The following is a 23,672-nucleotide window of genomic DNA, read 5'->3' as shown; positions in this document are numbered from 1 at the left end:
TCAGGAAAAAGAGTTGATTTATCTAGCAATGTTAACTCAATTATTTATCTCTTGTGTGTCCTAAAGAACAAATGTATATTGAGGTGAATATTTAAAAGCTAATAGAAAATTCAATGCAGTTGATTTACGTATTTTTTCTGACTATAAATGTAATAATATTTAAGTATTTTAACATTTTTCATTTCCTTATTTGTTTGTCCCTTTTTCCCTTGGAAAAATAAACCGAGTGAGTAGGTTTGATGAACAAATTTGTTGGAGAACTATTTGCTGCTGGAAGCTCCAAAAACTGGCATCTCCTTGCATTATTTGAAGGAATAGACCCCCTGCAAAAAGGGAGAAAATGCATGTGTTTAAGAGCTCACATCATCCCTTCTATATAATCAAAAGTGAAATAGTACAGCAGAAAACATTTACAGACCCTGATGTGCAAATTCCTATTCAAAGGGTTTGTGCTGATCTGAAGCAATTAAAAGTTTCTATGCAAGACAGCTTCAATACTGTGAAAAACTGGCTAGCTGAGCCAACACTGTGTGGTCGTGGTAGATTGTTGTGCCTCTGTCATTACCAAATGACTTTTTGAACGCTTATAAACTATTTATTCAAATTACAAACATTGCAAGAGATCTGTTCCCTGAGCGTGAGTCAGTCCGAGTCTGACAAGCCACAGCGGCCACAGCTGCAGAGCGGGAAGCTGACCTGAACGCAACAGAAGGGGAGAGGCGGAGGTCGCACTCGTAACGGCCGAGTGTCCAAGGCCTTCTCCTTGCCAAGACCTTTCGAGCATCAGCCGCCCCCCTTCCCACCTGTGTGGTACCAAGCCCCGGGAACGCCTTTCTCTGCCCGTGATGTGGGGCAGGGCGGGGGCCGGCCTGGCTCCGAGCCGGCTGGAGCGTGTTCTGGTGCCCGCCGGCAGCAGGGCCACACCCGCCCCGGGCCGGGCCGGCGGCGGTTGCCGGCCCTCGGGGGCCGCGCGGGCCTCCGGGTGCGCCGCGCGGTTCGGCGCGGGGGGAACCAAGCGCGGGCCGGAGCCCGCCCGCGCCCCGGGGAGCCCGGCCCCGGCGGACGAGGCGGGGCAGGCGGGCAGCGCCGCAGCGATTGGCCGGATGGCGGGGGCGCCGGCACGGGGGGAAGCGCAGGGAGCCGCGGGATTGGGGGGGGCGGTGGCGGGGGGCGGGGCTTGGCTCTTCGAGACGGCCGCGGGCCGGCTGCCTGCTGCACGCGCCGCGCTCCCTCAGGTAGGAGCGGCGCCGGGGAGCCCCGGCCCTCCCCTCCCCTCCCGCGGGCCCGGCGGCTCTGGCGCTCCCCGTCGGCTCCCGGGCTGGCCGGCGGTGACGCGCGGCTCTTCCCGCAGGATGCCCAAGGCCAAGGAGTTGGCGGGGACGAGCAGCTCGGAGAGCGGCCCCGAGGAGGAGGAGGAGGGGAAGGTACTGCCACCCCGGGGAGAAGGGAGAGCCGCCAGCAGAGCTTCCCGGTCGGGTCTCGGTCCCGAGGGCAGGTGACACGCCTTTCCCGCCCGCACCGCGGGGCAGGCAGGGCAGGGGCCCACCGGCAGCAGAGGCACCTGGCAGTCGCGGTGCGCCCAGTAGCGTGTGTGGACCGTGAAGCTGGCGTGCTGTGGAGGCCCGGGTACAGCCCAGGAGAAGGGCTGTGGCTCCTCAGACCAGGCTGTTCAAACTGGTGATCTCTCTTTCTAGAAAAGAAAGAAAGAAATGTCTTCTAAGTCAGAGAAGAGGCTGAAAACAGAGGCCAACCCTTCAAAGGTGACAGAAAAACCCCAGGGACAAGGCAGTGAAGAGGAGGGCATGTTCCAGGTATGGAAGGCAGGGATCCACCACAGGAACACATCTTCCTCCTTCTCTTTATACAGGTCCCCCCTCTACCTCCTCTACTTGTAGGAGAGCATTTTTGTAGCTGAGCTGACTGCCTGGGGTGCCTGCTGTTCCTTCACTAGTCCTCCGGCACGTTGAGTGACCCAACAGGCCCTATGGGCTGAGGAGCAGCTTGTGGCAGGGCTGTGTTTAATGCAGGCTCTGTGTCGCCGCAGATTGGGAAGATGCGTTACGTCAGAGTGTCCTGCTTCAAGGGGAAGGTCCTGGTGGACATCAGGGAGTTCTACGCTGACAAGGAAGGCGGCATGAAACCGGGGAGGAAAGGTACACCCGCGTTCGCTAGCTGGCAGCCGGGGCCACGCCGGCCTTTCCGCCTCGGCTGCTGGCTCGCCAGCTCCGGCTTTGCCTGCCTCCCTCGGTGGTAGGGAGACCCGTGCATGCCACACTGAGGGACTGGGGAGCTGCGCAAACCACGTGGGAGGGTTTAGCGCTTTCTCAGCCTGGGTGGCAACAACTGAAGAAAAACACAAAGAATGACTAAGTGTGAGCCTCCAGTGAGATCTGGAGTTTGGCAGGACCGCTCTGAGAAGCAGTGCAGGAAGCTGCTGTGCAGGACTCTAGTTTTACCTCTCATCACCAGTCCTTTCTTTGGCTGTTGGCCGGGGCAGAGCTGCAAGGTGGAGGAGGGAAGGCTGAAAACACTGGCTCTGATGTTGCTTCCTTGTGTCCTACTGCTAGCTGACAAACTTGTGTTTTGGTACTGGTGATGCCTAGGGCAAAAAGGTGGCATTTTGTGTGTTTGCCCCTAATCTGTAATGGTGGAACTGAGCTTGGCAGGGAGAGCCTCCCAGAAGTAAATCCATCCTTCCCTATCTAGGTGAGGACAGGAAGGTTTAAGCCCCTTCTGGATCCCTACCAAGACACTCCAATGCTGCTGTGTTAGGTGTTCCTTATTCTTTTGGCAAGGTGTCTGATGATGTGATACAGTGGCACAACTGGGGTGGCCCATCACAGCAGCACTACCTGAGTAGGGGATGCAAGCAAACGCAGCTGGAGAAGGGAAGACACATTTTTCTCCAGCGCTCTTCAGCTGATGAGTCAACTCTCAACTTAGGCCTTTTGCTTTGGGACTTTGACAGTGACTTGCCAGCTTGCCTCGTAGTTCACAGGCCCTGGACTCTCTTCACCTGTCCTGTGTGTTGTGCCCAGCAAAGACTCAGTTAATGGGGGGTTTCTTTTGGTCCTTGCTATAGATTTTCGTGTCAGGGCAGACAAATTTGTTTCAGCTTGGTTTGCGTTGCTTCATAACCACTAAGCCTGGTTTTCCTTCCAGAAATTAATTTCCTTCAGAGAAGTTACAAGTAGAAATTACTCACTTAGAGGGAACTCCGTACCCTGTAATGAAAATAGGAGGCAAAGCCTTCAAGCTTTTCTGTGCCATTGGGGGCAGAGAGGGAAAGGAGCATTGTGGACTCCTTCCAGGCTGGAAAAAGCACACCCACAATGTAAGACAGAAGATCTGTCAGTTAAAAATGTTTTTTTCATTTAAATACTGTCTCTGCTGTTTTTCTCAAGAGTTCTTAGCCCCTGATCTTTATCTAGAGAATTTAATAAAGCTTGGGCTGTAGTTCTCTAATGTGATTCTTAACAAAGCCAAAAGGAACAAGTTGACAACATCTGGCTGGAACCCACACTGCAATTCCACTACCGTGTTTGTTTTGTAAGGGAGAGGGACAGGACATCAAGACCTTCTCTCTGCTGGATCTAAAAAGAAGCCAGTTCTCTAGTGTTTAAGCCACACTAGTGATTTCTTGTTAGCACCAGTTTTTTTAAATAGAACTAGAGTTGGCATTATTTCCTTTGGGCAGTTGAAAGGATGGTGTCCTAACTGCTGTGTGGAGTACGGTTCTCCTAGAACTTCCTCCCAGCTCATGTGGGTGGGAATTTGTACTAGAGAATAGTCTATAAGGGGTGGTGGGACTCTGGAAAGGCAATTTGAGCTTATATTCTCTCTATATGGTGCTTCTGTGACAGCATTGAGTACTTCTTGATATGGGTGCTGAAGTGCTGGCACAACTGCCATGCTTAGAAGGCTGCTTCTGTTTCTGGTCTGAGCCTTTGCCTCAGATTCCAACTTTCCCTTCTGTAGCTAGTCTGAAGGAGCCAACCTGGTGTGCTGCTTGATGCTTACCCCTTGCCTCTGAAACCTCTCCTTCTGTTGTTTCTAGGGATTGCCCTGTCTGCAGAACAGTGGAACCAGCTGAAGGAGATCATTCCAGAGATCGATGTTGCAGTCAAGAAATTATAAGATGAAGAATCTTGGACACTTTCAATCTGTTTCCTTTCCCTTAAGTGCACTGACAACTATAAAGCCGAGGGTTCTCATCTGGAGCCTTCCCCTCACCTTGCTGGGGTTTCCTCACTGAGGTGGTGATCGTGCTGAAAGGACCAGAGACTCTTCAAGAAGTAGCTTGTAGTGAGCACCTGGAACTAGAGCCAGTGCTGCCAAGTGAGACTTCAGCAGGTCTCAAGCAGACTCGAGGTCTGTGCTGGTGAGGGACATGACCCCAGCCTGGCTTTCTGGATGGCTTCAGCCTACCTTGTGGAGTGCTTTAACTGCTCTGTATCTGTTACTGTCTTCCACTTGGTTGACTGTTGAGTAAGATGGTTTGTATACCTCATGTTGGCATCCTCTGTGTTTCCTCCACGTGTCATTCTGGCTATTTCAAGTTCTTTCTGTGTTGGTGAGCGTTGTTTGGTGGGGTTTTTTTTGTTTTGGTGGGTTTTTTTTGGTTTTTTTGAGTGAAGAAAGGGATTATTGTACTTTAGCAACTGGTTTGTCTGTAGAGGGTGAATAAGCACAATAAATGTGTTTGCATTATAAAAAGGAGAGGCATAGTGTTTCACAGGCTGGCACTTCAACTCTTTGTTTCAGGCACCCTTCTTTGTAGGTTGCTGTTGGATTTCCCTTTCAGAAGGAGAGTGCTCTGTAGTGTTTATTCTCACGATATGTTCCCAATAATCCTGCTATACAGAAGCAGTCAGACAGCGATCTACTCCAGGTCATGGGAAGGGCAAACTAGAATGTGAATCATTCAAAGGAACTGGTAATTAGGAGGCCTATTAAATAGAGGGGAAATTAAAGGCCTGAGGAGGAAAAAGAATATTCCTTTCTCTGTGGCAGAGAAAAATGACAAGATATGGAAAGAGTGGAGAGAGGATATTTTATGCTTGAGCTCTAAATGGATCCCACTCTGAAATCAGCTGCAGCAAGTACAGCCTTTCTCAGCAAGGCTTTTCCAGGCTTTTCAACAGCTTGTGTCTTCCATCTATTTTTGGTTTTTCTCTTGCCCTGGTTTCCATAGTATCTGAATGCTTCATGCTCTTAAATATATCCGACACTTGCAACACCTTGGTGAAGTAGGAGGTACCGAGGCCCTTGCTCTACAGAGGTGCTGGGGCTGTAACAGCTCAGGGTTGTGTGGAAGATGTGGGGTGGAGAAGTGAATTGAAAGTAGGCTTTCCTAAGTGCTGAATTTGTAACTGCTGGATTAACCTTTCACTAGGGATAGCAGGCGAAAAAAATCTTTCTTCATAAAACTGTCTCTTTAAAAAAATTTTGAAGGGCTCAGTGCTGTAGCTGCTTGGAGCAGGGGTGGAGATAGGTAGACTTGATGACTGAGGCATTCTCCTCTAATCCGGTGTTCTGCTATTCTCTATTCAAGTGTCACATTTCTTTCTCTCAAGTGAGAGCGAGCGTGAGTATACCAGACTGTGTCCCGAAGCCAGGCTGCTCATGCTGTAAGCTTATTCCGTGGAATATTTATAACATAATGTCTTAATATAGTGTTCGGAGACTAAAGGTAATGGGAAGATAACTTACAAAAAAGAAAGAGATGAAAGAGAAGCAGATGGTGTAGGTATGAACCCAAGATGCTAGGGATGCTCAGTCCTTTCATTCTGTCCCAGCCCTGGGGTACCCACACTAAAGCACGTGACAGAAACAACCATCCCTGTGCATGATGCATGCTCCAGCAGTTTTTGAGGGGCAGAAGGAGAAGCCAGATCAAATCAGCAGAGCTTAGTATCTTTGCTGATTTAAACCAGCTCCAAACTGAACTTGATCAGCTCAATTGAATATTGCATGGTTCAAGAGCTGATGAGTGGCCTCCCCTTAATTGGGAAAGGAGGGCCATGTTCTATTGTTTTCTGACTAGCTTGCTTTCAAGTGTTGGAAGAAACAGTTTGCAAACTACCCAAACTTTGTGTAACAGGCAACAAGGCTTTTTTTTTTTCTTTTTTAAATCCTCGAAGAACAGCTGCTCTCAATCAGAAAGATATCTGGAATCTTTGATGTTCATTTCCAATCTACCCACTATTATAGACAATTTCTGGTCATAAAATCCATAAGCCTTAAAACTTAGTTAATTTTTGGTTTGTTGCAAAGTTAAAATATTAAAAAAACCTAATCTTAAATTGGTTGGGATAAGATAGCCAATGAAAGGTAAACAGCAAGGTCTTGGTAAACAAGAGAGGATGAAAGCTTATAGCAAGTTGTACTCTCTTACACGGAGAGTGTTTTTCTCTGAAGTTGGTAATCTGGCTGTCCTGGAGCAGTTTTCTCTGCAGAGACTTTTGCTCCAGACCAGAAACAATCGCGTTACAGGAATGAACTTTTATCTTCTTGAGATACTATATTGTTGCTTGGATATTTTCTGCCAGGACTGTCTTAATTAGTCCTTTGGCTCTTCTGCCTGGGGAGCAAATAGGTAAGGGAAGGCAGATTGTTTTGAAGGATCCTTGAAAGATCCTTCCCTCCCTTCCCTCCCCTTTTTTTTCTGGGCTGTTGTGAGGATTTCCTGCCTCAAGTGCTGTCTCCTAGGTGATGTGGAAATTCAGAGCTCTAGCTTGGATTTTCTCCATTCCTCGATACCTTTAGGAGCTGGAAGGAAAGGGCAGGCACTCCTAATGCAAAGTGTATCTTGCTGTTCCTGCGTCCTTTGTTTGAGCCCTTCTCAAATTTGGGCCACTGGACTAGAGCTCTTCACCTTTTATCTTAAGCTGCCCCTGTCTAAATCCAAACACTCATATGCCACAAGAAGCCAGGTTGTCTTCTAAAAGTTCTTTTTTGAAGCCGTGTCTCGGGTTTGGGCAGAATCTGTTCCTTCATCCTCTGGGAATCGTGCATCTGAGCTCTGCTGTGCCCCTTCTAGCTCTCCCTTGCAGCCTCCTCAGTGACAGATGTAACACGTTTCTTCTTCATCTGCAAAGGCGACCTGTCACTTCCCTTTTTCACTCTCTTGGTGCTATGACTATCTTTTATCTACCCCTTAATCCTGTTACTGTGGTATATAATTCTCTGGCTGGCTCTGTAAACTCTTTCCAGGTGCTGATTGACAGCTGTTCTATTTTTCATTTACCAGCAGTATTTTCATGTCTGTTTTTCTCTACTGCAGTCGGGGTGATCATAATATGTCCATTCACGGACTCCAAAAAATACTGAATATATCTTTCCTTCTAAATAGACATTTTCTATCTGAGGCACTGGGTCCCTCGAGCTGTAACATAAGCCGAGAGCAGCTTGTGCTGCAGCAGCTGACAGAAGAAAAAGCAGGCTAGGCATGGAAAGGTGGCTGAAAACATGACTTGCTTAGCCATGATTCATCCAAGGTGAGGTTTGCTGCTGCTGTGATAAAGGGCTCTTGTTTTTAAGGTTGCCTTATCTGTTTGCAGCTGTTAAAAATGAGAACAGCTTGACTCGTCATAGGCTTCCCAGCTGATGTATCTGTGGCTTCCAAAGAGATGGCAGAACCCTGGCAGTCTCTGCAGGAGATGTAAACAGAAAGTTTGACCAGTGTGGGGAGTTCTGTTTTTTTTCTTTTTTTAGGGTGAATTTTAGGAGTGGTACCACCCTCAAACACAAGGCAGCTCTACAGCAAGAGTCTTGAGATACCTTGCAACGGCCCCTAAGTTCAGGCCAGGCTGCAAAAAGCTGAGGGCCTTTGTGAGTTCATTTCAGTGAAAAGCCCGGATGCAAATTCCAGGCTCTTGCACCTGCTGGCCCTGAGTAAGTGTTCTGGCAGCTCCACACACAGGGGGGGACAAAAGCCAGGCCTGGAGAAAGAAGGGTACAGAACTGTAGCTTGGAGAAGGGTTGAGACTCTCTGCTGAGCACAAGAGAGAAGAGGAATGAATCCACAGTGCTCCTACTGAGGGCCAGCACGTGCCTCTGGGTCTGCAGGGGCATCTGTCACTCTTGCCATGACTTTCGCCTCGCAGCCAGGGGGATGCTCATACACGAACAGTGAACAGTGCTCTCGGTTCCTCCCTCTGCTCCCTAGGATTGGGACCCCTCTTCTTCCCCTGATAACCCACCCTCTCTTCCTAACCTTTCCTGCACGGATATCAGCATTGAAACCTGCTGCAAGTATCTCCTGTTGCAGGGGCCTGGAGTCAGCCCTCTGCTTTTCTGGGTAAAATCAAGCATAACAGAACTGGGTAGTATTTGAGCCGGAGCTCTGGGGGGTGAGCTGTGTGGGGCACTGTGGGGAGAGGGCAGGAAGGAGGATGGGACTTGGGGAGCAGGCAAGAGGGCAGTTCTGCTGAATTGGGCTTGCTGCGTGGGAGCGTGGAGCTGTTGTTGCGCTGGGTATGTGTTGGATAGCATGGTCCCCTCCTCCATCACTGCCTCCGTCTGTCTGCAGGATCCAGGGCGCTGGGGGATGGCAGAAAGCTCTTAGCTGAGAGACTAAGCAAGGGGGAAGAGAGGCCGGGTTGTGCCTGCACCGCAGTCCTTTGTAAAGCCTCAGGCCTGGCATGCTCAGCAGAGCCGAGCACCTGGCTCTGCCAAAGCTATCTCTGCAAACAATCCAGCAAACGCACCCCCTCCCTCCTCCCAGCGTGAGGGCGCAGAGGTCCATTCATCTTCAGGGACGCTGGGGTAGGATGACAGGCTAAAATGTATGGCGTGACGACAAGGGCTGTGCACGCTGCAGAGGAAATGCCCTGTGGGATATGCAGGCGGTGCGTGGCTGTGGGCGGCAGAGCTGGGTTGGGCGGCTGCATCCCTGCAGCTGTGCTGCTGAGGGCAGCTGCTCCTTGTGGAGCAGGAGCTTTGGGTGCGCCGTGCCTCAGCAGCACCCTGGTGTAACAGAGGTGGAGCAGGAGATGAGACAGCCTGGGCCGCCTGGACTGTGCTGCTCAGGGCACTGACATCCCTGCTGCCTCACGTTGTCTGTCAGAACTGGAGAAACTGGTGGGAGAGCGATCCACATCCTCGCGTGAGGAGTCCGATCTGACCCTGGTGGCAGTAACGGCTGCTTCGACGCGGGTACGCGACCAGCATCTGACCGTCTGGCACAGTCTGAAGGGGACCTACCTGGAAACGCCTCTGCCAAGCCACAGTTAGGAGGGAGCTGAGCTTCTCGAAAGAAAGGGGGCTTTGCTCCCGCAGAGAGACCTGGCCAGGGTTGTAGACCTGGGGCCACGTATCGCTTCCCATGGCAGCTAAGCCCCCTCCAGGACCGGAGCTTGTCCTCACCACCCTGTCACAGATTCTTCACTTAACTGTGTTAGAAAATTTTCTGCTTTAAATATTTCTTTTCCTCCAGACCCTGGTGCTGAGACACTGAAAAAAAGGGGCCAACCACTGGTTTCTGATACGGATGAGGAAGGGCACTCTGCCTTCTTGTTTGTTAGCAGTACAAGAGCAAGCTCTTCTTTTGGAAGAAGCTCTAATGCCCAATTTCCTGACGGCTGATGACAATTTGTTCTTCTGAGGTAAGTACCAGGTCCGATAAAGAACACCCCCCCCCTCCTGCTGAGCACACGGGGCCTATTCGTGGGTGCTTAGAGCTGCTCCCAGGGCCTCTGTTTCTGGAACCTAGGCCCTAAAAATGTGCCTCTTGCCCGAGAAGCACAGGCGTTGTGCCCCCTCCTCGGCCCTCAGGACGCCACCACAGCAGCCTTGCCCCCCCGTCGGCGGCTGCAGGCGCTGCCGCGGCTCTCCCCGCCAAGTGGGCCCTGCGTTGGGGGCCCTCTCCCCGGGCACCCCGCCCCTCCCTTGGGCCCCCGCGCCCCGCCTCGGCCCCGCGCCGCCGCCCGCGGGCCCGCAGGGGGCGCTGCGGGGCGGCTCTTTGTGGCGCCGCGGCGGCGGCGCTGGCGGCGGGGCCGTTCCCAGCCGCGCTGCCTCCCCCGTCCGCCCGCCCGCCCGCCCGCAGCCGCGCCGGGCGCGGGGCATGGCCAGACTCACCGAGGGCGAGGCGAGGAGGCAGCCGCCGCCGCCGCCGCTCCCGCCAGCGCCGCAGCCGCCGCGCCCGCCGCGCCGAGCCTCCCCCATGAGCAGCAGCGGCGGCGCGGAGCCCCCCGTGCAGCCCGACAGCATGAAGGACCTGGATGCCATCAAGCTCTTCGTGGGGCAGATCCCGCGCAACCTGGAGGAGAAGGACCTCAAGCCGCTCTTCGAGCAGTTCGGCAAGATCTACGAGCTCACCGTGCTCAAGGACCGCTACACCGGCATGCACAAGGGTGAGCCCAGCCCCGCGCGGCGCGGCACGGCCCGCTCCCCGGGGCGCGCACAAAGGGCGGCGGGTCGGTCCACGCGTGACCCACCGCGACGTGCTGCCTCTGTCCTCTCCCCCCCGCCCCCCGGCGGGGCCTCGCGCCCCCTGATCCGCTGCCCGGGAAAGGGTCTGCATCCCCGGCGCCCACGGGCGGGCACCGTGGCCCGGGTGGGGCTCGGCGTCCCCGCCTCGGAGCCCCGCGGAGCCCGGCCGCGCCCGCGCAGCCCTCCAGCCCCGCTCCCGGCACCCCGCTGGTAGCCCGGGGCCTGGCGCCGGTGCGTGGGGTGCTGTGACAAAGGCGCGGCGGGGCGGACCGAGGCTGCTGCGGGTCGCGGCAGCGGGGGCTGAAGCGGGAGCCCTCGGGGGGCGGCAGCCGCCCTCCCTGCGGTCCCAGACCTCCTCCCGGGCAGGAACACGGCGCCACGGGTGTGAAATCCGCGTAACAAAGACTAACGGCCGCAAATCCGCTGTTGCCAGTGGCGTTTGGGGTAGATGAAGGGCCTTCTTGGTGATAGACTGGGATAGATGAGGGGTCTGTCTTCGCTGAAAGACCTTTCGTGGATGCTAAAAAGTTTGAGGAGGCTTGTTCAGCTGCACTTATTTTTGTATTTGAAAGCTGTGTTTTGAAAAGCTGTCGTGTTCAGGATGTCAGCTCCCTTCTGTGGGGCGGTTCTAGCCCACCCCCAGCAGGTGTTTGGGGTCTTGTGATCACCACAGCTCCAGCCGTGAGTGGGAATTCACGGAACCCGTTTGCTGTGAGATCTGAGAGAGTGATGGCAGCACCACTCCCTGGCACATGTAGAGCGAGCCTGCAGGGAACCTACAGTAAGTACCTTGAAAGCTGTCAGTGCTCAGCCTGGGCCTCAGTGCCCTAAAACGATTTGTGGTGGGGTCATGTCTTGGTGCGCGTTGGAGGGGGTGCGAGTTGCGTTCGATCCTGGTGCCTCTGGTTTCGGATTTAGGAGGGAAGGTAAGAAAAACTGTGAGCGCCATGGCAACTTGAACCATTTTAGACTGAACAGAGAGGGAAGGGGACAACAGAAAAAATAAGTTCATTTTCAAACAAAAGGCCAAATCTAACCCCAACAGAAAAGGAAAACAGTTCCTCGTTGAAGCCTCTGGGAGCTGGGCTGTCTTGAATTTAACTGCTTGGGACTTCAGAAGCAAAATGCCATGTGCTTGTGTGTCTATGTGTGCAAGGGACTGAGTCCAAACCTGCTCCCATCTGACAGTGAGCTGCCAGGTTTCAAACCAGCGAGGAGAAGAATGGGCCCGAGGCAAGAGGCAATTGCACATTTCATTTCAGTTGACGTATTAAATATAGATTGTGTGGTCTGAGGTCAGGTTCCAGGCAGGAGACAGATTCTAGGGATCTGCCACTTAGATATGGAAATTAGAGGGGGCAGCGCTGGTATTAGCCAGATCTGTGTGACATTTAACTTGCTGCTAAATGCAGGATTCCTGCAGCAAAATAAATTTTGACATTTTTGAGCGGAAGCAGGTGTTGGTCAGGGGTTGTTGGTGCTCTGTTCTGTCCAGAAAAGGCTGTTGAGATGTGTAGGTTCTTCTGGTGGCTATTGTACAGTCATTTCCACACACCTTTGGTTTCCTCTGCCCGCCCCCCCCGCCCTGTTTTGTACAAAGTGAAAGATTGGGATTCCTTTCCTGGAGGCATGGGTTTACATATAGGCCCTGAACCTACAGGAATAGGCAACGTACATCTCCAAAGAAATCGTTCCTCCACAAGGATGTGGGGGTGGGGTAGCATGCAGCGAGGAGGTTAGACCCACAGCCCAGCCAACCCTGACCCCAGCCTTCCCCTCCCATCTCACCGGGTCTGGCTGCATTGGCTCAGGCTCCATGCGAGAAGGCCAGCCCGGCGAGGAGCCGCCGCTCCCGTTAGCATCAGCAGGCCCGGAGGGTGCCAGACCTGACCCAGAAGCCGCAGCGGCCCGAAGCGCCGTCACAGGAGCTGGCCGGGGCTTCACAGCCGCTGGTCAGGGGAAGGCTTTGGCAAATCTGGATAACCGGGCGCTCATTCCCGCGCCACGCAGAAGCCATAATCTTTCTGGGGCAGTTGTGACAGCAGATTCAGTTTTCTCTCCCCATGCTCCCTGCTCTGCAGCGAGATCCAATTGACAGCTCACATGCAGCTTCCATCTGCTTTTTCCTTTTCTTTCCCTAGACGGGGAGAAGCGGTTGTGTGAGAAGCCAGCGCTGCTGGTAAAGCCCAGCGGCTCCTCGTGCAATCCCTTGCAGCTTGATGTGGAGCTGAGCCCCAGGGAGGAAGGAAAGGTGGAAAAGGCCTGCCAGGGGCAGGAGGGTGAGAATTGGGCTGCAGCCTGAGAGCCCAAGAGCTACCTAGGACTGTCCTGCGCAGGTGCTGAGAACTGACGAATTCACTGGAAGCAGAGGAGGATCTTACAGGCCTGCTGGAACCATGAGCACCGTTATGAAATGGTTCTGTTAGTGCCTGGCTATTCATGTCTCGGCAACCTGACTACTGGTAGTTGATACTGTTCCAGCCGCCTAATATTATTCATGAGGCAGTTTTTCTATTTATGTTAATCACAGATACATTTGCATGTTAATGGCAGTGTTTGTCTTAAAGCTAATATTTTCATGGGAAGAGCAGGGAGGCATTTGAACAGGTTTTTGGAATGGGTCAGAGGAGACCGAGCGGGGAGAATCAAGTGGAAATTTTTGGCCTTGTGTTCCAGAGTTGGCCAGAAGGCAGCTCCTCCATGAGTGTCAACTGTGCTCTCCTGGATGGGTTTCCTAGCAGTGCCCGTGGTAGGGAAAGTGGAGAGATTCTGGAGTGTGAGATACTAAACTGAACTGCAGGGACAGGAGCAGCCTTCTCGGGGGGGGTGTGGAGACGTACGTGTACGGTGTGTGGACAGATGGGTGGCTTCTCCAAAGGGCAAGGAGGTGATAACCGCAGCCTAACTTGCCTCACTGGCAGCTGAGTTTTGACTTAGCTTCTGCAGGCTTGTAGATAAGCTCCTCGCTGACTCCATGCTTCCCCTGCTGAAGTATTTGATGTGATTTCTAATGCTCAGCTCAATTTAGAGACCCCTCTCTTCTGCAGACTGACAGCCTTTTCTTGCTCAAGGTTTTAGACCGATGATGTCTGGAGTAATGTTTAGGATCTGAAGGGACTACATCCCAGAATGAATGTGTGGTTTGTAGGGAGGATCAGGCACAGAATATCTTTTTTTTTTTTCTTTTTTTTTTTTCTTTTTTTGCTGCAGTCTCTTGCAAGTGGAACGAGGCTGGGTTCTGCTTACAGGGAGCTGGAAACCCTCCTGGAGCCAGTGGGAGTAGGGTGGTGTCACCCGACACTAAGGGGACATACAGGTTCTTCTAGGGATTCTTGGCAGAATGGTGATGGCACTAAGTCATAGTTACATTTAAAGCTTTATTTTCTTAACAGAATTTTATGGTGAGTATAGCAGAGAATTTATGATTAGAATTGCACAGGATTTCTACAAGCAGAATCACTATAGTACAATCTATAAGTAGCATAATACAGAATTTATAATACAACTTAACTTAGGATTTCTAATCATCTCGAGTCCCTGCAGGTCAGGTTAAATTTTAATACATGGTTTGCTGTATCAATATAACAATCATAATCTAGACTCAAAAATCATATAAAGGAAGACGAGTCGCTCAGTCCTCAGAGGAAGCAGACGATGGTGGAGGCGTCCCTGGCCACGGGGGGTCATGGCTCTCGCTGTCCAGCAGCAGCTCCAGTCCAAGTTCCCCCATTTAGGACTCGTAAGGGCTTGATTTCATGGGTGCTGTTACGCTCCCCTGGTCTGTGACTGGATCATCAACACCACCTGGTTGGCCGGGTGCCTGGGACCTTCAAGGCTGGCACTTTTTAACGCCACGTCCCATGTCTCAGCAGACATAACTGACTTGGTGTTGGAAGTGCCCAAAGGGGCATAAGCCTGTTGACCTGAGTTTGCTGTTAACTAATGTGGAACTTGAGAAAACCTGGTGAGAGTGACGGGCCCCTTCGCCCCTCGGTGGACATCTCCTCACTGTCGAGTGTCAGGCTCAAAGTTTTAGGAGCCTGAAGAACCCATGAAAGACATGGTAGGCAGGGTCCTGTCACAGCATGGAAACCCTTCCTAGCTGGGAAAACGTGGCTTTCCTTGAGCCTCTGGTACTTCTGTAAGCTTCAGGCGAAGCAGGGGACAAGCGGAGGTTGTGGAAGATGCCTGGTGCTTCATTTACTTGTTGCATCCTAAGGAGCAGCTGAAGAGTTAGTTTGCAAGAGATAATGTCTCTTCAGAATATTTTCCCAAATATTTGTTTACACAATTAGGCTTAGCGTGTAGTGTTTCTGCAAAACTCCTTTCTGTATTTCTGACCAGGACTTTGCAGAGAGAACAGAATTGACTCCTGCATCCTACCTCCAAAATATCTGGCTGCGGAGGACAGTAATCGTGTTTTCCAAAGGACGTAGCTGACCTCTTTAGCTCCCTCCTTTCCACAGCCCGTACAGCCTCCCACATTCCTGCTATTTGGGAAGCAGGAATGAGATGAATGAGCTGAATGTCCTGAAAGCTTAGAGACATGGAGAGCTCAGGGACGGAGCAGCGGACAGGGCTGCCCATAGGCTTGCTTGTCCCAGTCCAGCCCAGACACAGCCTGTTGTTAGAGGTTGCCCAAGTGCTGTTTCAGGCTTGAGTGAAGGGAGGGAGTACGAGCTGGCTCTTCTTGAGCAAATATCCACATCCTCGAAAAACAGAGCAGCAGCAAGGATTGCCCTGGGAGTGAAGCAGGAGATTTGAGTGAGGCATCTTCAGGCTCCGTAGCTGCAGGATGCTTCTGTCTCCAGAGGCTGCTGCCTCTTGGTGCAGATACCCGAGCACCTAAAAGATGAACAGTATTTTGGGCTGCCTTTGCTGTAGGGAAGAGAAGGACTGGAGGGCTCTAGGGAGGGGATTCATGGCACTTTTTTGGATTGGTGCTGGTAGATGTAGGTGTTGCTGGGCTTTACAAATCCCTGATCTGGCATGATGGCAGTACCTTGCAAAATAACACTCTATCCCTGCATGAGGAGTCTCTCTCCTTTATACCCACTAAGTGGTGTAGCTTTGTCCAATCCTCATTTTATCCTTCTCCTCCCATGGGTTGAGGTTTTTGAGCCTGCCACTGTGCGTTACCTCAGTTCTGATGTAGCTGAGCACTGGAATTGGGACTCAGGGACTGAGTTTGAGTGCTTAACTCAGCAGGTAGCTTCAAGTAGACTTAGTCCTCTCCTATCCTTAGTTTTCTTAGGTTTGATGGCTAATTCTCCTGAGGCACGGATGGTGTCTTCATTGCACGTGGGCATAGTACCAATGCATTGAAGCTCTTGTGGAATAAATTGCTTATTCCCAGCTCCTGACGTCAGTTTTGTGTGCTAAACTGACCCTGATTATCTCAGAACGGGTCTTGTGTGGCTTGCAAAGCAGCAGACTGAAGCAGCAGGTGGAATCAGGCAAGCATCTGTGTTTGGGACTTTGGTGACCAGGCCTCCAAATCTGTTAGAAATAGGGTTTGGGCTTTCTGGTTGTACAGGTGCTTTTGAGGCTTTTCCTGGGGCTTGACATCGCAGCAGTCTGCGAGGGGAGAGCGAAAGCAAAGGGGTGCTTCTTCTCCAACAGTAGGGCTAGCTGCCTTTGCCATGAGAAGTGAAGGTTACCTGCATGCTTCCCGGCTTCGCTGCATTTGTTAAATTATCTGGTGATCCCACGTCTGGCCTTGGTGCAGCATTCTCTGTTCAAAACCTGGGCAATAAGGAGCTTTAATTACCTGTTTGAGATATCTAATACTTGTGTGCTGTTTGTGAAGGGTTTTTTCCCTAGCAAGAGCTGTGAGGACAGGCGTGATTTGCTTAGCTGCAGCAATTTATTGGAGTTGAGATGGAAGAACAGCATAATCTTGTTGCCGTGGGTTGGGATTGTCCTGAGCAGCTGCCGTCCGTGTGGCCTCAAAGCGTTGTGTACCATGGAGTCACTCTGAGGTGGAGGGGAGAAATCCAGACAGCCCCTGTCCTGCATCCACCTTTGGATCCATGGCAAGCTGAAGCAGCTTTGGAGCACCCCAAGCCAGGCACAAGAAGGTGGGGGCAAAAGAATGGGCCTCTCAGTTTGGACCATAAGAATGCATCTGCAGCCCCAGCACGACAATATAGACATGGACATTTAGCCACAAGCTGAAGGGACGCGTCCTGCCTTTGCTTAGGACGTGAAACACCACTGCGCATAGGAGGGGGCTGAGTGAGGGGGTCAGATGCATTTTAGTGTTTGAGTCTATTCTCCAGTGCTTTGCCCATCCTCATCTGAAACAACTGAAGTGACGGAGCTCCAGCCATTTCCCTGGGGAGATCATTCCACAGTCTAATAAATCTTTCTCTGCTAGGAAATGTTTCTTGATAACCAGCCAAATTTTTCCTTTGCTTAGTTTCATTTGATTATTCTTAGCATCAGAGCACCCAAAGGTGATCCCTTTTCTTCCTGGAGGGGCTACAATTCCTCCTCTCCTCCCTTGGCTCCAGTCTTAGCCTAAAGATGTTGAGTCAAATCTTGACTAAGAATGTCAGGATCTGGCCTTTTCCGTGTGCTTTTCATCTTGCTTCTTCAGCTGGCCCTTGCAGAATGCGTTACGCTTTGCTGTTCTCTGTATTTCCCTTGTCATGCATATGCATATTTGTGTGTTTGTGCACATTGTACGGGTGTGGCACAGAAAGCCAGGCCTCTCCTTCTGTAGCTTTCCATGATTCCATGAATCTGGATCATGGAGCTTTCATGTGAGCCTAAAATCCCAGACGCTTTTCTTCTTTCCTTGCTTTTTTTTTTTTTTTTGTATCAATAATCATACTGGTCCTTGCATCTCCTCTGATCCTCGAGTTTTGGGCTGTTTCTCCCACAGGCAACATTAGCTTGCGTTTTCCTCTCCTGTTGCTTCTCACCTTGTTCAACCTGGTTGATTCACTGGAACCCTTTCCCATGACTTCAACAGACCTTGGATGGGGCCTGCAAGTTCTTTAATGTTGTTTCTTTGTCTTTTTCCCTAGAGTTCTCGACACATCCAAATTACATTTGCACCTTTAATTAGCAAGCCTCCTCTCTTCTCCGTAAAAAGAGTCAGGTCTCTCACAAGGGCTGTCCTGTAGTACCTGAGCAGAAGCATTGGGATGGAGGTCTGCTGGAACTGGGCAGCATCTGTGGTTCCTGTGCTTCTTGTACTTTGGTCACCTGCTGTTACCAGAGAAGGAACGTCGTGTCGATGTGCATCTGCAATTGCATGTCTAACTTGACGCTTGCTGTATCCACCGCAGGTTGTGCGTTCCTCACGTACTGTGCCAGAGACTCTGCCATCAAAGCCCAGACAGCACTGCATGAGCAGAAGACTTTGCCAGGGGTAAGTCCCAGGGAATTGTGCCTGGAGCTGATGCCATGGGCAGGCGAATGGGGGATTGTCAGGGGAGGGAGTGAAGGTGACAAGTGGCTTAGATTAATTTTCCTGCTTGTGAAAGAGAAATGTGGCTTGGGGGTTAGAAGAGGGACGTGGGAGCCAAAGCACAGCGCCGCTCTTCACAGAGCTGCTGCTCTTTTCTCCACCTTGCCAAGGCTGCCCCAGGTAACTCCAGCCAAGCCTATTCCTGTGCTGCTCTTTGGTCTCTGTGGTGTGACGTGACATCTTCAGCTATCTGTCCCTGTTGCTAGGGAGCTGTGGGCTTTGGGGTGACGTGCGTGGGCCCAGCTTGCACAGTGTGCATGCTGGAAAGCTGACAGGAGACAAGGCAAGGTGCCAGACCCTGTTCCTCCAGGTGTGCAGAACTTCCTGGTGCATCTGCTCCTATTTGCCATTGCCCTGCAGGGTGCCTGGACAATTTGTTGGGTGGCTTTGTGCAGGACCCAAAATGACTTCTAATGCAGTGGCTGAGTTGGATCAGCTTCTCAGAAGAAAAAAAATACACTTGCCACATCCCATTGTTTGGAAGAGAAATGGGTTGTATAGGTGAGAGCAAGACTGCTGAACTAGCTGTGGTCTGTTCCTGGGTCCTGCTTGCTCCACAGCTGGTGTTGGGAGCAAAATGCAGTAGGGATCGCAGGAGACCAGGCACTGGGGAACAGGTCCCTCCTCGCAGGGAAGTCCTCTGCCTCCCTGGGACCTGCTGGTGGGCTAAAAGGAGTTCTGAATTGTTGCCGTTCCCATTTTGGTGTGATTTGAGAGCTTTGACTGGGCAGTTCCCTTGCTGCACTGAGGGGGTTGATCAAGCGTGTTGGAAGGATTTATTTGGAGGCGAGTAGGCGGAGAAGTTGGGTACTTATAGGCAGAAGCTCACGGGAGGTCCTGAGTGCTCAAGGCAACAGAATAATTAATGTAAACCAGGGGTCTCTGGAGAGGGGTTAGGAATTCTTAACCATAACATTTCCTCTTTAATCCATACAGGTCCAAATAGCTTCCCTCACCTCTCCCAGCTTCCCTCAAGACCTCCACGCACACATCCTTTTCCATATATGTTTACCTGTGCTCCCTTTTTGCATGGGCCTGTGTTGGCATTTGAGGGCTGGAAAACGCGTGTAACTTAATTACCACTTAGTAGGATTTTTACTGTTTCAGGTTATCTCAGGGCAGCAAGGGGGAAGAGTGCAGATAACCAGGTGCTCAAATACTGTTTGAGTTAATTTTGTGTGAGGGGAACAGGTCACCCTTTCACGCTAAAGCAACGTAATCTGTGTGTGTTGGTCCAGGGCAGAACTGACAGAATCTATTAAGAACAAGTTCAAGGATGGAGGAGTAGTCGAGATGAGTCGTGGTCCAGTGCTGTACCACAAAGGAGAAGACAGACATGTCTCTACCTCGTACCTGTAAAGGGACTCCGAAAGGTTATTCATGTGAGGCTCGGTGGATTCAAGGCAATCCCAGTTTTGCTGCAGTTCTACATTGGGATTTGTTGCATGTTTCACTATGTTCTCTGTTTGTGCTCTCAGTCGTTATAGGGTGCTGCACGGAGTAGTATTTAAAGCAGCAATTTATCTGGGATGTGGTGATCTAAAGGCTTTTTATGTTAAGGGAGGTGTAAGAAACTGCTTGGGAACAGCAAGAAGTCTGTGCTGGCTGAGTACTTTCGAACATGTTTGTCTGGAGACAGTTAATGAGCAATGCGCTGTAATTAAGCTTCAGGATTAAGATGAAGATGAGCTGTGCTGCATTTGGAGCTGTCTGTTTTCAGGCTGGCGATACACCACTTCATCACATTTAGTTTCTCTTTTGGAAAGTCCCTCAATGACCAAGAAGGCAGGATTCCCTCTCTTTGGTCATTTTAGTGGCCATTTCGAGATGGTTACTACCAGAATGGAACAGACCTCCATCCTGATGTGCGTAGAGTTGGTCTTGGCATGGGCATGGGCTGGGTGACCTGAGGTAGCTTTCAGCCCTGTTTTCTTGGCCTGGTTTGCTTGTGTCTGTATGGTATCGCCCATGCTCTGACCCAGCTATCACAGAGGATACTCTGGAAATGAGTCACGGGCAGGAGTGCTTGGTAACGGATTGTTTCCCTGTGTTGGGAACAAGGCCGTGAAATTTCGTCTCTGTACATGCACACCTAGATCATCTTCTGATGAACTCTGTGGCAAAGCCTTTCACCAGAAATATAGCGAGGACCCTAGCATAAGACAGAGAACAGAATGTGCTGGACCACACCGCTGGGATTTCAGTAAATGGGCCATAGTCTGGTAAAGAAGCGATTTCTTGTTCATTTTACCCATTTACTGTCTCTTTATTGCACATAGCAATAGCAAGAAGAAAGTTTTAAGAGCGTATGACATCAGTGTAGGGTGTCAAACTGTCATCTGAATGCATGACCAAGCATCAGCGTGTTTAGAGACAGCAAGGGATCAAACTGCGTAGAAAGGATCTTGTTGGTAATCCTACGCTTGCCACTGTATTGCAAAGCAACCATAGATGCCCCAAGGACCCAAGTACCTTCCTTTGTTGGTCTCAATGCAGAGACCAGTGGTTGATCTCAACAGTTCGTGAACCTGAACAGAGACAAATGGCTTAGGCTACACTGGGGATTTGGAAAGGACAGACTTAGGGAAATGCTTTGATACGGTTTCTGATGGGTCCTTGGCTGTGATCAGGCAGCTGGAGCAGGACTTCTGGGTTCTCTTCCAAGTCTGTCACTGGGTGGGCCTGTGCCCACGGAGGTATTGCTTAGGCCCTCCGGTCTGATGCTAGCGATGTCAGCCACATTGATCCTGCATGGCCATACCTGCAGTGTAGCTGTCCTAGGGTTTATGTTTATATTGTAGGTTTTCCACATAAGTCAGTAGGAATCACTACGGTCTCTATTTGCTTTTACGGCATTTCGGGCAAGTTCTCCTTTCGGGAGATCAAAATTCTTGTTTATTTTTAGATTGAGGGCTGTTGGATATATGGTAGCTAAACAGTATTTAAACTCAAAAAAGCTTATTTTTTGACAGTAAGGCTTAGCATCTTTTTCCAAAGGTAGACATTTTTGGCTTTCACTCCCTTTTGTAAGGGCTACTGTGTTCAGGGTGTAAAGCAAGAAGACTGTCAGCTTGTCTAATGTATTATCTAAAAGACCTGTGTTGCCTTCAGAGCTGGTGAATTGCTATCAGTGCAGTCTGGAAGTAACAAATGTGTGAATCTTCCTTTGGGGAAGGAAGGATGGAGCTTCCTAGAACAGAGAGGTAAAGCGCATCCTCAGTGAATTAGCAGAAGTGTCTGATCACCCTTCTGAGGAGCTTAAAAGGGTGCCAAGTGTCTATGCCCTTGCTGTCAGCTGGGGTAAGCAGGAAGAACGCCCTGCCTTGTGGCTGCGTGGGCAGGGAGCCTGTCCCCCCACACTGTGGTGGGGGCCCTCAGATGTGGACAGCAACTTGTGAGCCTCAGCACAGCCGAAGGGCTGGCACGAAGCAAGACACGTTTGCCCATCAGCCTCGTCACTACACGTGACAAGCGGGAAGCGCGTCGCACCTCGCTCACAGCGACTCATGCTGTGTAACGTATAGACATCGCCAGCATCTGCCCAGCACCACCTCCTACCAGCCTGACACGCTCCTCCTCCCTGCCCTTCACATGCTTTCTGCATCCTGCACGTGCAAAGATCCTCTTTCGTGCTCCCCAGTTTTGCTCCCCGAGGACAGGCTGGGGAACTGCACAATTAAGTCTGACTCAGTCCCAATAAAGCAATTTGGGCTCCAAAGCCTCAACAGAGATGGAGACAGATCTGCCTGAGGAACAGAATAGAAACCAGCTCCCTTTGTGAGCCCACAGGGCTTGGGGAAATACGCACAACCCATGGAGACTGAACAGAGGCAAAACCTTTGGATCTGAAAAGCAGAGAGGGAATCAAGCCCTTACGCTTCTTCCTAAATCTGGTGTCCTCTTCAGCTGCCAGCCAGCCTAGCCGTGCAGTGTTTCACCTTCTCCCCGCTCCTTGGCACGCTCCTCCCTGGCTCGGTGAAACGATATTATATCTCAATAACCCATGCCTTTGATTCGTGATTGTGCCTTCACTTTGCTGAGTTCTGAAAGGAATTGGAGAGGTTATTAATGACATGCAGTGATCACACAACAAGTTAAAGCCTCTCGCTAAGTGAAATTTGAGGGAAAAGCAGCCAGCTTTTCAATATTTCGCAGAAACGCTTTGTGTCTCTTTTCATTTGCAGCCAGACAGTTGCAAATTACATAAAATTGCTCCTGAAGAAGAAGGGGAAGAAGAATAGAGGGAGGAAGCGGGGGGGGGGTGGGTTTAAAAAAGTAATTCTTCTGGCAAGGTACAGTTACAGTTTTATTTCTATGCAGAACAAAGAAGGGCTTGCTGAAAGGTAGGCAAGTAAGTGGCAGAAATTGGTATTGATCCAAGGTGGGAATGTGGGCAGTTTAAGAGCAGTGATGGGGGTACTGAAATGTGGCTACATCGAGGGGAGAACTCATGGATGCGGTGACGGCTTGGGAAGGCAGGGACACAGGAATGGAAAATTACAGAGAGCAGCAGCATAAGAGCAGAGAGAGACTCTAGGAATGTACCAGGGGTTGAGATGCTGCAGCACTAACTCAGATGGTTGGGCACAAGGACTAATGCAGAGCTTGAGCAGAGGGCATCCTTGTGGGCAGGCTGTCTCCTGTGCTGCCAGGAGCAAGGGCTCACCGCGGGCCATCTGTCAGGATCCACAGCCCGTGGGGATATAAGGGAACACAGGCGACTGGAGGGGTTTTGGTAGAGAGGTCAAAGCCCCTCATTCTCCCCTCCCCTCTCTGTTGTACGAGTGCTTGTGTGAAGCCAGCCTGGACCAGTATTTCTGAAAGTTTCTTCACGTGAATACTACAGGATATTGCAGCTGGCAAAGCTGGGAGCCGTGCTGAGGAGTGGAGTAGGGGGCCCGAATGTTTGGTCGGGGGCTGAAGCTGGACTCCGGTGGTTAATCTTTGAGGTGGCCTCTGCAGGTTGAACCTTTGGGCAGGGCAGGGTGGAGAAGTTTTTCCCGTGTCCATCCTGCAGGTTTGATAGACAATATCAGCAGATTCATGAGACCCATGCAGCATTATTGGTAGAAGGTGGCAATACAGAGAGCGTGTCAAGGCTGTCTCTGAAATGGCAGCACCAGGACATGAAGGTGCTGGGCTAAAGCAGCCCCTGGCCAGGAGCAACAGAAGTGCCTGCTCACTGCAGAGAGAATTGCAAATGCTTGTGCTGGTGGGGGTTTGGCTTCAGGGGCTGAGTCCCCATCCCTGGAAGTATTTAAAAGACGTGTGGATGAGGCGCTTAGGGACATGGTTTAGTGGGCATGGTAGTGTTGGGTTGACGGTTGGACTCGATGATCTTAGAGGTCTTTTCCCACCTTAATGATTCTATGATTCTAACTAGCAGTGAGGCAAGGCAGCAGCCCTACGAAGTAGGTGCCCTGAAGAGGCAGGGGGAGGCAAGCTGCCAAGGCAAACGTTGGCTCCTGCTGCCTACGGACTGGGAAGGATAATGAAATTAAAGATCAGCGCCCGTTCCCACATGCTGACCAAACGCCACACATGCAGGCTCTGTCCTGTGCACAAGGGGCTTCTCTTTCTCCCTAGAAATTGCTACCCTTTGCACAACTGGGCACTCGCATCTCCTTGTAGCACAGAGCTTAGACCTTTGTCTCCCAGAGCTGGCGCGTTCCCTGGCAAGCTCGCATGTGAACGCGCACGCACGCACCTGCGCGCCAACCCACGGAGACCTTCGTCTTTGCAAAGGCACCCACACTCC

General features: G+C 51.2%; 2 protein-coding genes across 3 annotated transcripts in view; both read left to right on the top strand.

The window, feature by feature from the left end:
* The first annotated feature begins 236 nt into the window (after positions 1-236).
* On the top strand, positions 237-7,051 carry LOC142093882 (activated RNA polymerase II transcriptional coactivator p15-like). 2 transcript variants are annotated; one of them, XM_075175492.1, is made up of 5 exons: positions 237-842; positions 1,352-1,424; positions 1,695-1,811; positions 2,045-2,153; positions 4,058-7,051. In XM_075175492.1, the coding sequence occupies exons 2-5, from the start codon at positions 1,353-1,355 to the stop codon at positions 4,135-4,137; spliced, it is 378 nt and encodes a 125-aa protein (XP_075031593.1). In that variant the 5' UTR covers positions 237-842; position 1,352; the 3' UTR covers positions 4,138-7,051. The 2 variants fall into 2 exon arrangements, with proteins under 2 accessions (XP_075031593.1, XP_075031591.1); XM_075175490.1 differs by lacking the exon at positions 237-842 and adding an exon at positions 1,172-1,235.
* A 3,015-nt stretch (positions 7,052-10,066) lies between these two features.
* Positions 10,067-23,672, top strand: part of CELF5 (CUGBP Elav-like family member 5) — a 43,379-nt gene continuing 29,773 nt past the window's right edge. The window contains exons 1-2 of the mRNA XM_075175483.1: positions 10,067-10,355; positions 17,733-17,815. Of these exons, the coding sequence (XP_075031584.1) occupies positions 10,067-10,355; positions 17,733-17,815 (372 nt within the window). The remainder of the gene's footprint in view (positions 10,356-17,732; positions 17,816-23,672) is intronic.

The sequence above is a fragment of the Calonectris borealis genome, chromosome 28, assembly GCF_964195595.1.
Source record: "Calonectris borealis chromosome 28, bCalBor7.hap1.2, whole genome shotgun sequence".
Taxonomy (NCBI): Eukaryota; Metazoa; Chordata; class Aves; order Procellariiformes; family Procellariidae; genus Calonectris; species Calonectris borealis.
The sequence above is the reverse complement of the archived record's forward strand: the minus strand, read 5'-3'. Positions and strand labels throughout refer to the sequence as shown.

Excerpts from the sequence above, each read along its gene's own strand:
- LOC142093882 (XM_075175492.1), top strand. The coding sequence starts at position 1,353 with ATGCCCAAGGCCAAGGAGTTGGCGGGGACGAGCAGCTCGGAGAGCGGC. Across the intron at positions 1,812-2,044 it reads AAGAGGAGGGCATGTTCCAG|ATTGGGAAGATGCGTTACGT; the intron begins GTATGGAAGGCA and ends GTGTCGCCGCAG. Across the intron at positions 2,154-4,057 it reads CATGAAACCGGGGAGGAAAG|GGATTGCCCTGTCTGCAGAA; the intron begins GTACACCCGCGT and ends TGTTGTTTCTAG.